The sequence below is a fragment of the Pogoniulus pusillus genome, chromosome 19, assembly GCF_015220805.1.
Source record: "Pogoniulus pusillus isolate bPogPus1 chromosome 19, bPogPus1.pri, whole genome shotgun sequence".
Classification (NCBI taxonomy): Eukaryota; Metazoa; Chordata; class Aves; order Piciformes; family Lybiidae; genus Pogoniulus; species Pogoniulus pusillus.
The window spans coordinates 6,464,735-6,479,748 of record NC_087282.1 but is presented as its reverse complement, the minus strand read 5'-3'; the positions used below and the strand labels follow the sequence as shown (position 1 = coordinate 6,479,748).

The following is a 15,014-nucleotide window of genomic DNA, read 5'->3' as shown; positions in this document are numbered from 1 at the left end:
ATGGCTAAGTTAATTGCTGCTTTAAATTGAAGTTAATGGAGTTACACCAGGTTAACAGGACTCCCAGACAGTAAAATGAGCATCACCAGCACTGGCAGCTTCCTGACAGCCTGCCAACAGCACAGCCAGGACTGAGCAGCCACAGGCATACACAGGTTAGGGGCAGCACAGCCCTGGGTTCAGAACCAGGTGAGTTCGATGCAGCAAGACCAAGCACCAGCTCTGTTGGGGCTCTGAGCACTCAGCACCCTTCAGTCTGTGTGATGCCTGCACACAGATTGTTTTACTAAAACAGGTCAGGCTCCAAAGTCATCCAGACAGTCCTGAGCCGGCCAGGGCTGCCCCTTACAGATCAGGTAACCAAGGCACAAGAAGGCACCAGGGCCCAGGCTGGCAGTGTGCCCATGTTGGGAACCAGCCACAGAAACATGGAATCACAAAATGGGAGGTGTTAGAAGGGACCCCTGGAGATCATCTACTCCAACCTCCCCTGCTAATGCAGATTCACCTAGATCAGGTCACACAGGACCTGCTAATGCAGGGTCACCTAGATCAGGTCACACAGGAACGCATCCAGGTGGGTTCTGAAGGTCTCCAGAGAAGGAGACTCCACAACCTCTCTGGGCAGCCTGCTCCAGTGCTCCTGCACCCTCACAGTGGAGAAAGTTCTCAAGTTCAGGTTCTCCTGTGTTGTAGTTTGTACCCACTGCCCTTTGTCCTATCACTGGGCACCACTGAGAAGAACCCACCCCAGTCTCATGATCTTCACCCTTCAGATATTCATATGCATTTATAAGATCTCCTCTCAGCCTTCTCTATTCCAGGCTAAAGAGCCCCAGGTCTCCTATTAAGAGATAAGCTCCAGATGCCTCACCACCCTCGTAGCCCTCCATGGACTCTCTCCAGGGTTTCCCTGTCTCTCTTGAACTGGAGAGCCCAAAACTGGACTCAATACTCTGTGCCGTGGCATAGTGCATAGGGCCCTTACAACACTGTAGACCTCCTGTGACTGGCCCCACAGGGGCAGGATCCTTGCCCCACAGGGTGCAGGCTGCTCATGCTGCATGGCTATGCCAGCAGCCAGCCCTCAGCACAGCTGTGCCAGTGGTGCCCCTCAGACAGAGTCATCTCTGGACCCAAAGGACACTTTGGCCCTCATCACACCCCTGTCATCTAAGCTGTAGCACCACACTACAGCCTGTCACCTCTGTCCATTCAGAGGGACTCCACCAGTGCCCCTCCAAACCTCACACCCCCACGGTCACATCCACACCCCTGCCCCCAGCAGCACTTTGGGACCAATTTGTGCTGCTCAGGGGACACCAGCAAGCACATGCAGGCTATGGGGCACCCCACATACTCCCCAGTCCAAGAAGTCTCCGTGTGCCACGTACTCCTGGAGGCAGGCAGGACGGCTGGCAAGGGGCAGCAAGGGAACCTAGAGCCAAGCAGGGATCAGCCCCACAGTGCTCCCATGCCCTTGGGAACACAGGATAAGCACCTGGCTCTGGCCGGTGGTTTTACCAAAGCAAAAATAAAGCGAGGTTTTCCCACTCCCAAAGTGGCTTGTTTTGCCCAACTTTGAGAAGCCCCTGCGCCTCAGCCCCTCGAGGGGCAGGGAGAGGACCCTGGCACTGAAACAAGGAGCAATTATCAAGCCGCTGTCTCTGAAGAGCTTTTGTTCTTCGGAAGCACAGAGCAGGGATGGGAGGACACCTAGCGAGATGCCTCAACGGCACTGCGCTCCAGCAGCAGCCAGCGACCAGAGCCACAGCAGCCCCAGCGGTCCCATCCAGCTCCCCTCCTCCTGCTATGGCGGGGACCACGACGTAGGAGTTCCAGCGGGGTTGCAGGGGCTGGTCCAGCCCCGGGGGAGATGTACAGCAGGGAAGAATTGGCTCCTTGCTTCCCATTTCCCCCTGCTCTCACTATTGCCTTGGCCACGTGTGCTGCAGATGCTGATACCTTCAGCAGGATGAGGCTCAGCACTGCCCACACCTGTGTGAATCCTGAAAAAAAAAGGACTGAATCTGGGGTTCATCTCAACACTGACTGGGATGCAGGGGCCACTTAAAGCTCTCTGTCCCCTGCATTCCCAGATGTTCTTGTCTCAACCCCCAGACAAGCTGATTTTATTGGTGAAAATAGGGTGATGCTCAGCAAGTATGATTTATTCTTGTGGCTGAACTAGTTTAATGAGACATCAGAGTCTTTGAGTGCAAAGTTCTGGATGGGCAGAGGCACTCTGGATCCAGCCCATTAGGGGTCTCTACAAGCAGGCAGAGCAACACAGAACAGCCTGGCCATAGCCCAGCTCTGAATCGGCCTCTTGCCAGTGCTGGGTACAGCCTTAGGCTTCACTCTGATCCTTGGATCTCTGCAAGAAGAGAGCCAAGCTCTGCAAAAACTCAATTACCCTTCCTTACCTTCCAACCTACAGTACCACACAACATCCTGACCTCACAGCAGCGACCCTGTCAGCTCCACAGCACAGCAGAAGGCTCAAGAGACCCTTACGCCCCAAACAGCCCAGGCAGCCAGGACAGGCAGGACGAAAGACGCTGTCTGAACAAACACTGGCACACTAAGGCATTTTTCTTCCACTGCCGATAGACGAACTGTCACGGTTAAGGTAAAAGCGAGGAAGATGAACCTGGCAGAGGGTCTCAGAGGGGTGAAAGAACCCAGATTGGTTAAAAGAGCAGTGGTGACACAGGAGGAAAGAGAAGAGGGGAAAAGGCACAGCGAGGAGGAACGTTCCCTCAGAGGGTTCACTGAGGAGCCGCTCGCAAGAGCTTTTGAGGCTGGGCTGAAGAGCGGACTCAAACCCAAGCCCCGGGACCACGGGACACAAACGCCGCTTCCACAGGACCCCCTGCTGGCACCACGGAGCACGCACAAAGCCACGGCCCCTGCGCTCGCATCAGCCCCGGACTGCTCTCCGGACTGCTCGGGCACGGGGCCTCGGTACAGCAACCGGAGAAAGGCAGCCCGGTGGGTGCCGGTGCCGGTGCCGCTACCCCGCACAGGTACCCGCACGGCCACCACCAGCTCTGCCGTCCCGCTCATGTGACCGCGCCCCACGTGACCGCGCGGGAGAGGGCGTGGCGCGGCACACCCCTTGCTGGGATTGGCGGAGGCGTGGCGGGCGCGGCTCGGCGATTGGCCGGCCTAGAAGCCCAGCGGCGCGGCGATTGGCCGGCCGGAGAGCCTAGCGGCGCGGCGATTGGCCGTCCGGACAGCCCAGCGGCGCGGCGGCTATGGCGACGGTACGGCGGGCGCTGCTCTCGGCCCTGCCGGTGCTAGCAGCGCTGGCAGCGGCGCTGGCACTGGACAACGGGCTGGCACGGACGCCGCCGATGGGCTGGCTGCACTGGGAGCGCTTCCTCTGCGCCACCGACTGCGCCACCGACCCGCGTCGCTGTGTCAGGTATCGCCACCGGCGGGCGGGCTTGTCCCGATAGCGAGGTGGGGCAGGGGGTCCTGGCCCCAGGGGAGCTCAAGTACCGGCAGCTCAGCCGAGTGCCAGGGCTGGGGACAGCCGTCCCGGCACGGTGCCCTGTCCCCTGGCGCCCCAGTGTGCCATCCCTGTGCCAAGGCAGAGAGGCAGGCTGGGCCCGGAGCCGAGGCCTTCGTCGCACCCCTTTGCTGCTTTGCTGTTTGGGCGCTGACGCTGGCCCAGCCCCTCGCTGGACAGGCCACACCGGTTGCCCTGTCGGTGCTAGAGATCAGGCTGCCCCTGATCTCCACTGTTCTCCACTGTTTTCCTGATCCCCCTCCCCGTCCCCAGCGAGCAGCTCTTCGTGGAGATTGCCGATGTGATGGCTGCCGAGGGATGGAGGGACGCAGGCTACGAGTTCGTCTGCATCGACGACTGCTGGATGGCCCCGACCCGCGACAAGCAAGGCAGGCTCCAGGCTGACCCAAAACGGTTCCCCAGCGGGATCCGCAAGCTGGCTGACTACGTGAGTGCTGGGAGCAGAGTGCAGGCTGGGTGGGGAGCAGCGGAGTGGGGCTGAGCTAAAGCCCTGCCTGCCACAGCAGTATTCTGCTTCCCTTGCTGGCCCACTCCTCTTTGTCCTGCCCCACAGCTGCCCCATTCCCGTTTTCTGTCTACAAGCACAGGTTCACTCCAAGGGGTTGAAACTGGGAATCTACAGTGACGTTGGGAACAAGACATGTGCTGGCTTCCCTGGCAGTTACAACCACTATGAGCTGGATGCCCAAACATTCGCCTCCTGGGGTGTGGACCTGCTGAAGTTTGATGGCTGCAACTCTGGCACACTGGAGCTCCTTGCAGAAGGTATCTGTGGGCTCAAGGCAACCCTGTGCCACAGGGTGGGAATACTCTGCAGGCAGCAGCAATTCTAGGCCCAAGGTGGGATCCAGGGAGTTGTTTTTCCCTGAGCATACTCCTGTAAGGGAATCACTTACAAAAAGCAGGTATGAGACTCTGCTCCCCAGCCCAGGTACTGATTGTTGCTGGCTCCAATGATTTTGACCTGTTCAGCCTCTTGGAGCTTTCAGTAGTGTGCAGACCTTCAAAAGGCAGCTTTCTCACAGCAGACTGCATTGTGCTGAGCACAGAAACATCAACACTGTACTCTGGGGGCTCTCTGTGCAGACTGCTGCTCCAGCAATTAATGAGGCAGAGGCTCTACCCTTCTTCACTGCCTTTACTGGAGAACTCAAAGCATCTCACACACTTTAACTCTTAATCCCTTTGGTGAGGCCACGTCAACACAGATCAGCTTGAAGCTAGAATAGTTTGTGTCAGCCATGAAAAGGGCAGTTATCAGGGCTTTTTACAGGAAAAAAAGGGAATTCTGGCATGAAAATCCTGCTGAGGGTTTGATGTGCAAATCTCAGTTCAGGAGCAATTTGCAGACAGGCTGGCAAGTCAGCAGCTGAAAGCTCGGTAGCTCACTGTGCCAAGGGGCCTTGGCTGCAGACTCTGCAATCATGAGCAAATCCCAGTGCCACAGGAGCAGATTTGCAGGAAGAACAACACAGCTCTGAGGGCCATTTTCTCCCAACCAAGTTCTCTCTGCTGGCACAGTCAGCACCAGTGTTTGGCAGCAGGAATCCTGGCTCTGCCTGGCAGGGAGAACCTACCGAAGTGACATCCCCACTGAAGCCAGTTGGTGGGGCATATGTCAGCTGCCACAGCCAGGAACACAGCACCGTAAGTGACAGCTGAGCCAAAAGCTCTTGTTGGATCACATGTGTAACCCAGTTGTATTGAAGCAGTTCCAGGGCAGAGAGCAAACTTCTCATTCCCTCTCTGCTGATTAAAATGGACTTAGCAGGGCTGTCTGAGGGCGAGGATAGGAAAAAAACGATTGCTTTTGCATTCCTGCCCACTCCATATGGTGCAAATGCCTCACAAGAACATACTCCAGTAGCATTACCCAGCAAAGCTGCACTGAGCAGCTTGAGAGCTACCGACTTATACTTCCCTAGGGAAAGAAGGCCACAGAGCAAACTGCAGCCTCTTCCCATGGCTCCATGTACAAACTGATCAGCAGTCTCAGAGCAGCAAGTGTGCCCATGGCCTGTAGCAGAACACTCACCTGTCCTTGGGAGGCAAGAGCCTGGCTGCAGACTATGCGCTCCCCTGTCCTTCCTGTGCCATCTCAGCCGTGATGTTGCAAGAGTTGAACTGAAACCTGAACCTGAGACACTGGATTAGCTCCTCTGTGAGCAAGGAGATTGTGTAACCTGCATCTGTCCTCTTCCTTTAGGTTACAAGCGCATGTCTCTGGCCCTGAACAAGACTGGAAGGAGCATTGTGTACTCCTGTGAGTGGCCTTTCTACTTGAGGCCTGTGCAGCAGGTAAGGACTGTTTCTGAAGGTTTATCCTGGGGCTAAAATCGGGAAGAGCAGAAAAGAACTAAAACTGCAAAACTGTCTCTTGAGAAACTGGCTGCTCGCTGATCTGAGAACAGGACTGTAAGGTGAAAGAAACCACTTTTTCCTCTAGAGCTCTGCAATAAACCCGAGCTGAGTCATTACTCTGCTGAAAAGCATTAGGATCCTGCAGGATGAAGCACAAAAAAATCACTGGCAGTGCAAACACAGCTAGTGGAGAGCTCAGTGTTATTCCTCCTGGATACAAAGTGCTATAGACTCAGCCTTACTGTCATCTCCAGAGACCAGGAGACTTTAAGACAGCCTATTCAATAGGATTTGTCCTCATTGTTTACCAACAGATTTCTGCCAGCTGGGGCCATGACCAGCACGCTGCTCTCCACCCATAGCTGGCTTCCTCTGTGCCACTTCCTCCCACTGGGAGTTAAATGCATTAATCACCAAAGGGTGTAACCCAATACATGGTAGCACTGACTGGGATGCCCACTTTAATCCCACTGGCCTCATGGCACCTTCAGGAAAGCAGCACTCAAAGGAATTTCCCAACAGAGCTGATAGGCATAGGTTTCTCCTGGGGGAAGCAATAGTGTCTGTCTGGAGTGTGGCAGACTGGTGTTACTGGGCACAAGGCATCCTAGGGAACCAACATGCACATGGTAATGGAAGGTGTTACCATAGTTCTTCCTCCTATTATACCTAATCCAGTCTAGCCTTGTGAATGGCCTTGTTGTTGTACAGCTGAGCTCTCTGGCTAATCACACTGGTTGTCTTGGCAGCCCAATTATACAGAAATCAAACAGTACTGCAATCACTGGAGGAACTTCTTTGATGTCTATGATTCTTGGACCAGCATCAAGAGTATCTTGGACTGGACAGCACTTCATCAGGACAGCATTGTGAAGATAGCTGGGCCAGGGGGCTGGAATGATCCTGACATGGTTAAGTAGAGCAACATCCACCTTCATTAAGCACCAGCCAAAAAAAAATCCTCTCTTCAGTGGCAAGCTGAGGAGAATGGGAAGGGAGAGGACTGGGGGTGAAACATTTGAGGGCAGGGGCTCTGGAACCTGAGAGGATCTCTGAGTGGAAAGAGAATGAGAGCTAGACAGTACCACTGTCCCTGTGCAATACAGACTTTACCAGCAATACCAGTTCTAAGCACAGGCATGGCAGTGGGAGTCTCCCACTAGAGGGAAAACCCCTGGGTGGCAGCAGTGCAAGGAATAGCTGCATCCAAAAGCAAATTCCTAAAAGCTGCCCAGCTCATTCTTTACCTCCACTGGTTGTGCATCCTAAATTACCACACTAGTCATGCCTTGCCTTTCTCAACCAGCTGGTCCTGCTCCTAGCACTCAGCTTATCTAAACCAGTCCCAAACAGGGGTCCCACCCTCAGCATCCTGTCAATTACCAGTGCTCAGGCTGGCCCAATTTCTCCTTGGCAGGCAGCGTTACCAGGCATCTTTGTTTTCTTGTCACAGCTGGTGATTGGAAACTTTGGGCTGAGCTGGGACCAGGCAGTGACTCAGATGGCAATGTGGGCTATCATGGCAGCTCCCCTCTTCATGTCCAATGACCTGCGGCACATCAGTCCCGAGGCTAAGTGGCTGCTCCAGAACAAAGAGGTCATCGCCATCAACCAAGACTTGCTGGGCAAGCAGGGATACAGAATCACCAAGGTATGGCAGGGCCAGGCTGGGGGCCAGCATGGGGCACAGCCAGCCAGACTTCTCAGAGAGAGGGCATGGGGGACACAGTGGGTATGGAGGAGTGCTCAGGGGACACACTGGGTATGGAGAAGTGCTCAGGGTTTGGGAACAAGAGCCCAAAGCGCTCACTTGTTCCTGAAAGCCTGCTGAAGCAGACAGGCACAAAGGCCATCGGTTCTGCCTCCCCTAACACAAGCCCTGGGTTTATTTTCTTCTTGGCAGGACAAGAACTTTGAGCTGTGGGAAAGGCCCTTGTCGGGCCAAGCCTACGCCGTGGCAGTGCTGAACCAGCAGGAGATTGGGGGACCCCAGAACTTCACCTTCTCCCTCTCCTTCCTGGGCAATGGGCTAGCCTGCAACCCAGCCTGCTCAGTCCAGCAGCTCCTGCCAGCCAGCAGGGACTGCGGGGTTTACAGCTGGGTCTCCTCCCTAAGCGTGGAGGTGAACCCAACAGGGACTGTGCTGCTGAAAATAGTGCCACTATAGGAGACAACTTTGTGTGAGCCTGACAGCCTAAGCTTATCCCAAGGAGCCTGTCTCCTTCCTCCAAGCAGGCTGCCTTTGTCCTCAGGCATTCAAGTGCTTCTACATGGACTTCAAACCTTCAGCTTAACAGGACACTACCCATCACTCCATCACCACGAGGTTAACAGAAAGGGATGCTGCTTCTCCTCTTCCAACACCAAGAGGTAACAGAGGAAGTGATGCTGCTTCTCCTATTTGCCTTTTCTCTGGCATTTCAACTAAGTTGTTCTCCAAGGGGCTGTAAGGGCCCCAGCAGGGCAGCAACTCCTGGTAACACTCGCTACCAACCAAAACAAAGGATGCATGCAGCATCTTGTGGCTCAGCTTGAACATTTCAGGGACAACAGGGCTGCCTTGCTCTTGCCTTGCCAGACTGAGACACACAGTTCCAACAGCAAAAAAAGCTGCTCCACCCAATGATCTCCTCAGAGCATGGACCTCTTATTTCTGTCTTGTTACATCTCAGGGACTGGCCTCAATCACTTCTTAGTAGCTGCCTTCTTGATGCCTGATTATTATAAATGTTATTAAGTATCAGGACTCAGCTTCTTACCCTTGAAGTCTCTCTCAGCTGTGGCTGTCACTTCCGTGTATGTAACAATTCTATCTCCAGCCTTCACGGGGCCACTGTGAGCTGCCTTCAAAAAATACCTGTGTGCTTTGTTTTCCAGGCAGCAGCCTTTAGGTTGAGTAATAGGTCCTTGTAAGACAGAAGATGGATACTTAATCATTTATGCAACTATCATCTACAAGCATGTTCTCTTCTGACTACTACACAATCAGGGTATCTTGGGTTTGCTCCTATTTCTGCAACTATGCACTTTGATTAAAATGTCCCTTTGAAAGACTAAGCTTTTTCTTAGTTCCACTGTAGGAAACAGACCAGTTTGTTCCAGTCACTAAGCTCTTGTGACATTTGTCACAATTCCTACAGAGTGCTCAGTCAAGATGTGATGCAGCCACACAATCCATCTCAAGCAGAGGCTTAAGCACTGGGAGCCTGGAAATACCAATCACATCAGGCAGCACTGAACAAACCAGAATACAAATTCTGCTGTTCAGGAACTAAGTGCTCCCACTCCCTATAGAGATGTGAAGAGGGGTTCCTTCATCCCCCAGCTCTATTCCTTAGGAGAGCTCTACACTGCATCTCCAGCACCTGCTGAGTGGACTTCCTACTCCCAGGCAGCACAATGCTGCCTCAAGTGGATGATCCCCATCAAAGCCCAGGGTAGGCTGCCCTGCAGTGTACCTCGCTCTTGGTAGCTACCCATGTCATGGCTCGCTTGGAACTTCAGGACTGTGCCTGAGCTTTAAGGAACGTTCTGAGAGGAACCAACAGCAGTGAAGACTTGGGGCAGTTTGCTGAGGACTGTCACACCGTCACTGCCAGTGTGGCAGCATACAGTTGATGGACCCATGGGCATGAAGCTGTCCCTTGTGTCTCTGAGAGACTACATGTTCACAGCCACTGCATAATGGTCATGGCCACAGCATGCAGGCACCTGCTGGTGCAGCACTTAATGCCCTGCCTAATGGTGCAGCAGGTGACACTGCATCAGGTGAAGCCCCTGGCACTAAGCTCCTGGCTGCTCATGTGTTCAGGCTGTTCCCTGTTTGTAAAGGGGGACCAACAGCCATGTGCAGGGGCTGTCTGGGTGAGTCTGGATTACTCTGGCCTCTACTGTGTTGAAACCACTGCTTAGGTGTGAGGGCTCTTCTTACCTGCCTCTCAGGAAAGGGCCTGGAAAGCAAAAAGGCCTGCTCAAGCAGTTCTGCTTTTCTTTTAAAATCACTACTTCATCTACCAATTCAAATACACCACAGCATTCCTGAAATGGAACCAGTGTTAACAGAGACACAAACCAGTTTAGATTTTGAAAGCTGCAGAATGTAGAGGAGGCCCTTCTGAAGACAGCCTTCTACATGGAAGCTCATAAGAATCCCGAGGAGGAGCAGCAGCAGCAAAATGCTCACGGATAAGCCACTGGTGCAAAAAGCCATCAGAGCCTCAGACTCTTAAGGACATTCTAAACCACCTCTTGGTAGCACATTAAGGAGATCTTAGCCTTCAGCAGGTCGGATCATGAACTGTTCACTTACCAAGAAGCTCTGCAAGCAACCCCATCCTGTTGGGCTGATGTACTTTCAAGTCCAACTCAATCAACAAGGCAAGACACAAAACCAAGCAATGGATCACTTCCAAATACTTTAATACAGCTCATAACAATATGTAGGAAGGACCTCAGAACTGGATCACCTGGCCCTGTAAGAAGGAAGAGAAAGAGTGAGTTCATTCACCACTCAATGTCACCACCATTTCTAAACCACTCCCACTACACAAACCTACCTTTCTCTTCTTGTCTCCACCCAGTTCAAAATGCTTGCACCTCTTTATGGCCAGCATCCTCTTAGACCTGCAGTTAGGCTCCACACACTCCAGCCTCAGCACAATCTTCTTTGTGGTCTTAGCCTGGGAGGAGAGGATCAAATATTTATTTGTATCAATAAACAAAATGTTCAGAAGCAGACAAACTGCTGCTCAGAAAAACCTTATCTGCACTTAAAGAGACTGAACAGCTTGTTCTCTGATTACAACAGAATTGGGCTCCCTCCATCAGAAACATGGTGGCAGCGTAAGGACCATTAGAGTACAGTGGGTCTGTGCCTTCATGACAAAGGACACCGGCAAAAGCCCTCAGTGGAGCAGGGCTGGTCCTCTGCAGAGATGAACCATGCTGGAATAACGTCTGTGCTTCTGCAGTGTGGGAGAGCACTGACAGTGCTCAGGACAAGTTCAGCAGAAAGCTGAGCAGAAGAAACCCCTGGAAGCAGCACAACTGAGGAACTTCACCCTGGAGCAGCATCATAACATGCTCAATGCAAACCTGTGGCTACTGAGAAGTTAGATGAAACCCAAAAGAATACAGAGGGAAGATTTCAAACCTGCAAGGCTCCTGCAGCAGCTGAAGAGCTGTAAGTACCTGCTGCACACCTCAGCCAATCACACACATAATGCTGACTGGAAGAAAAGACCAATGAGCATGGCAATGTGCAGGTGGAGAGTGCCAAACTGCAGAGCAGTACAGCTGCCTTGTGCACCCTGCTTGCAGAAGCACTTTTACAAGGTCTCCCCACTTAGTGCTAAAAGTCAACTTGAGAGACTGCAGCGTAAGGTTTTTTCCTTCCCTCAGAAGACTTCCTGAACATCTCCAGCAGAACATGGTGACTTTCTAGCCAAAAGCCAAAGAGCTCTATATGCATAACTAAAGAGTTCATGCAGAAACTAACAAATCAGCTCCGCAGATTTTGTGTCCCTGTTGTAAATACCAAACATTTCCCCCCTCCTCCAGGTCCCTGGCAGGGGTTACACAGAGGCACAGAGGGAAAAAGTGCTGCAGGACTTGTTCCAGGTACCCACACTGAAGGGGATGGATGACAAGAGGTTTCTTCAGCTCATCTGTAGTAGAATGCACTATTCTGATGCTCTCAGTAAAGGCCTAACACAGCAGTTCTCATTTACTGGCTCAGCAACAGGGATTTCTCTGGAGACAACAGACCATAAGAAAATGCTGTCTACTCAACCTGCAGGGAACAATTTCATCATACCCATCAGTGAAAACAGCCTCACAAACCTGGCAAAAAGGTCCAGTCGTGAACTACCCCTTCAAGAACACAAGCATCAACCTCATTTTCTCTTCGATGTCCACTTAGCATTTGAAAAGCAATAAGGAAAACACTCTTTCCATTAAAGGGATCACAGCTCTCCTAAAGTGTCACAGCTCTCTACAGAGCCTGCTCTGCAAACAAATGTTAAATCACTCCTCCCAAAAAGGAGCATTTTCATGAGACAGGAGCAGCACAGATTAGTGGATTGGGAACTTACACTCCCCAGACAGCAGTACCTGCACAGAGCTGCCATGACATGGCTTGAGCACAAGGACCACTGCACAGCCACAAGAGGCTTAAGTGGCAATCTTCAGCTAGGCATGTGGATTGCTAAGGAACTGTCAGGTCCTTCTTCCTGGAACAACACTCACCTTCTTACGGAAGATGGGCTTGGTCTGGCCCCCATAGCCACTTTGCTTCCTATCGTAGCGCCTTTTTCCTGCAGGAGGAAATGGTTCTTTTTAGTAAGCAACTCAAGATGTGCTCCAAGTAGAACTGATGCCCTTTCTAATTCCCAGCAGACCTCAGCCTGCAGGTGCACAACCGGTTCAGTTCTGGGCCCCCCAGTTTAGGAGGGACATTGAGATACTTGAGCGTGTCCAGAGAAGGGCGACGAGGCTGGTGAGAGGCCTTGAGCACAGCCCTACGAGGAGAGGCTGAGAGAACTGGGATTGTTTGGCCTGGAGGAGGCTCAGGGGAGACCTTATTGCTGTCTAAAACTACCTGAGGGGAGGTTGTAGCCAGGAGGAGGTTGCTCTCTCCTCTCAGGTGGTCAGCACCAGAACGAGAGGAAACAGCCTCAGGCTGCGCCAGGGGAAATTTAGGGTCGAGGTGAGGAGAAAGTTCTTCACTGAGAGAGTCATTGGACACTGGAATGGGCTGCCCGGGGAGGTGGTGGAGTCGCCGTCCCTGGAGCTGTTCAAGGCAGGATTGGACGTGGCACTTGGTGCCATGGTCTAGCCTTGAGCTCTGTGGTAAAGGGCTGGACTTGATGATCTGTGAGGTCTCTTCCAGCCTTGGTGATACTGTGGTTAGCAGCAATCCCACCTTCTCCCAGTCACACTCTTGCCCCACAACCATGACTCTGGTGCAAGATACGACTACCCAGGCCCTACACAGCTTCCTGTGGGCCGCGTCCCAGGCTCCTGCCGTGTACCCATTCCTACCCTGGGCGTAGAGGGAGTCCTTCCCCTTCTTGTACTGCGTGACTTTGTGCGGCTGGTGCTTGCCACATTTCTTGCAGTAGGTCCGACGGGTTTTTGGGACGTTCACCTGGAGGCGCAGGGAGAAATCAGGTCAGCACAGCCGCCAACCGCACACGGAGATGGAGCGCCGCCACGCCATGCTCCGGGGACTCTCTTGCCCCGCCGCCGCAGAACCCAGCCCGACCGCCCTTTCCTTTTCCCCGCTCCGGGAGGCCCTGCGCCACCACCCCGGGCCTATGGCCTTCCCCCGCCTCCCCGACCCGTTCTAGCCGCCAGCCAAGCGTCCATCGCAGCGGCCTGCGCCTCAGGCGGGCAGGATGAACGGCCGCTGGCGCGGATGTCAGCAGATGGAGCCAGCCCGCTGCGCCAACACTCACCATCTTGGCGGCGGCGGCCGGAAGAGAAGGGGCAGCTCGGAAGCGGAAGCAGACGGAAGCGGAGGGACCATAGAGAGGTGCGCGGGCAGGGCGAGCGGCCGGCCAGGCACTGGGCGTGCAGCGCCCTCTGGCGGCGGGAGAGCGAGGCGGCGGCCCCGGCGCTGGGGGTTTTCATCGTTACGATTGGAAAAGACCTTTAAGACCATCAGGTCCAACCGTCAGCCTAACAGCACCGCGGCCACTAAACCCTGTCCCTCAGTGCCACGTCCACACGATTTCTGATCGCTCCCAGAGACGGCGACTCCGCCCTGGGCAGCCTGCTCCAATGCCTGACCACTCTTGCAGCAAAAAGGTTTTTTCCCAGTCTGAACCTCCTCTGGTGCAACCCGGGGCCATTTCCTCTCATCCTGTCACTACTGCTTGGGAGAAGAGGCTGAAACTCACCTCTTTGCAGCCTCCTTTCAGGTAGATGTTGAAAGCAATGAGGTCTCCCCTAAGCCTCCTTTTCTCCACAATAAACAACCCCAGGTCCCTGAGCTGCTCTTCACAACTCTTGTGTTCTAGACCCCTCACCGGCTTTGTTGCCCTTCTTTGGACCCACTCCAGCACCTTGTAGTGAGAGGTCCAAATCTGAACCCAGGATCAAAGGTGCGGGCTCACCAGTGCTGAATACCCTGGTCCTGCTGGCTGACACAGGCCAGGATGCTGCTGGCCACCTTAGCAGGGTGGGGAGCTGCAGAGGAGTGGGGGTGCCAGGGGTAGGGCATGGGGGTATGCTCCTGCAGGTGTGCCAGGAGGTGACTGCAGTGAGGGGTGTGTGGGATGAGCAGTGTGAGACATGGGATAGGCAGCCACCAGGGACAGAGCACTGCCCCTCACCCAGCATTTGCCCTGTATTCCAGTCTCCAAGTCCAGCCCCAGCACTCCTGGAGCCATGTCCAGGCTCCCCATGCCCTCCATGATGGGCAAGCTCCCTTCACAGCCAGAGCCCTGGCAGCCACATGGAGGTGGTCTGGCTGTCTCCAGGAGGAAACACGGCTGCTACTTTTGAGTCAGAAGGCAAAAAAAGGAGAACTGAAAGGGTGGGGTTGGCTGGCCCCGTCCTTCCTCCCTGCTCGGTAGACTCTGCTGTACCTCTCTGCTTCCAGACCTGCCAGGCTGGGCCACACCGGGCAAGCAGGGGGCAGCGGGAGCCCGGCCGGCTGGGGCAGCAGCCCGAGGGCTGGGTGAGTACAGCAGGGTCTGCAGGGTCAGGGGAGTGGGTCCATATGGCACAGGGAGAGGCACGGTGGGGAGTGTGAGGGTGGTGGTACCCTGGGTGCCAGCATGGCCCCGTTAACATCACTAGGGGGGAGCCAGGGCAGCAGGAGGCAGGAGCATACATGTGGCATCTGCTTGTGGCCTCACACCCCTGCTTGCCTGCTCGGTGGTGCTGGGGGCCATGGCACCTGCTGGGGGCAGGAGAGCCGTCCTGGCTGCAGGCCACATGCTGCCACATGCTGCCAGGCTGGGAAAGCTCAGCCCTGTCCCACAGCCTGCTCAGCCCCGAGCAGGCAGCATCTGACTGGGGGGGACAGCTGCCACGGGGGCACAGCAGAGCAGGGTAGTGTGGTGTGCCAGACACTTCAAGAGTGAACCCCAGGACCACACAGGGGCAG

General features: G+C 54.3%; 2 protein-coding genes across 2 annotated transcripts; one reads left to right on the top strand and one right to left on the bottom strand.

Annotated features, from left to right (window-relative positions):
- The first annotated feature begins 3,260 nt into the window (after positions 1-3,260).
- GLA (galactosidase alpha) lies at positions 3,261-8,952 on the top strand. Its single transcript, XM_064159726.1, has 7 exons — positions 3,261-3,430; positions 3,791-3,965; positions 4,126-4,303; positions 5,745-5,836; positions 6,649-6,810; positions 7,353-7,550; positions 7,803-8,952. The coding sequence occupies exons 1-7, from the start codon at positions 3,261-3,263 to the stop codon at positions 8,064-8,066; spliced, it is 1,239 nt and encodes a 412-aa protein (XP_064015796.1). The 3' UTR covers positions 8,067-8,952.
- A 1,349-nt stretch (positions 8,953-10,301) lies between these two features.
- On the bottom strand, positions 10,302-13,457 carry RPL36A (ribosomal protein L36a). The gene is made up of 5 exons (XM_064159076.1): positions 13,357-13,457; positions 12,941-13,046; positions 12,146-12,213; positions 10,456-10,578; positions 10,302-10,371 (listed from the first exon to the last, which is right to left on the bottom strand). The coding sequence occupies exons 1-5, from the start codon at positions 13,357-13,359 to the stop codon at positions 10,351-10,353; spliced, it is 321 nt and encodes a 106-aa protein (XP_064015146.1). The 5' UTR covers positions 13,360-13,457; the 3' UTR covers positions 10,302-10,350.
- Between the last annotated feature and the right edge of the window lie 1,557 nt (positions 13,458-15,014).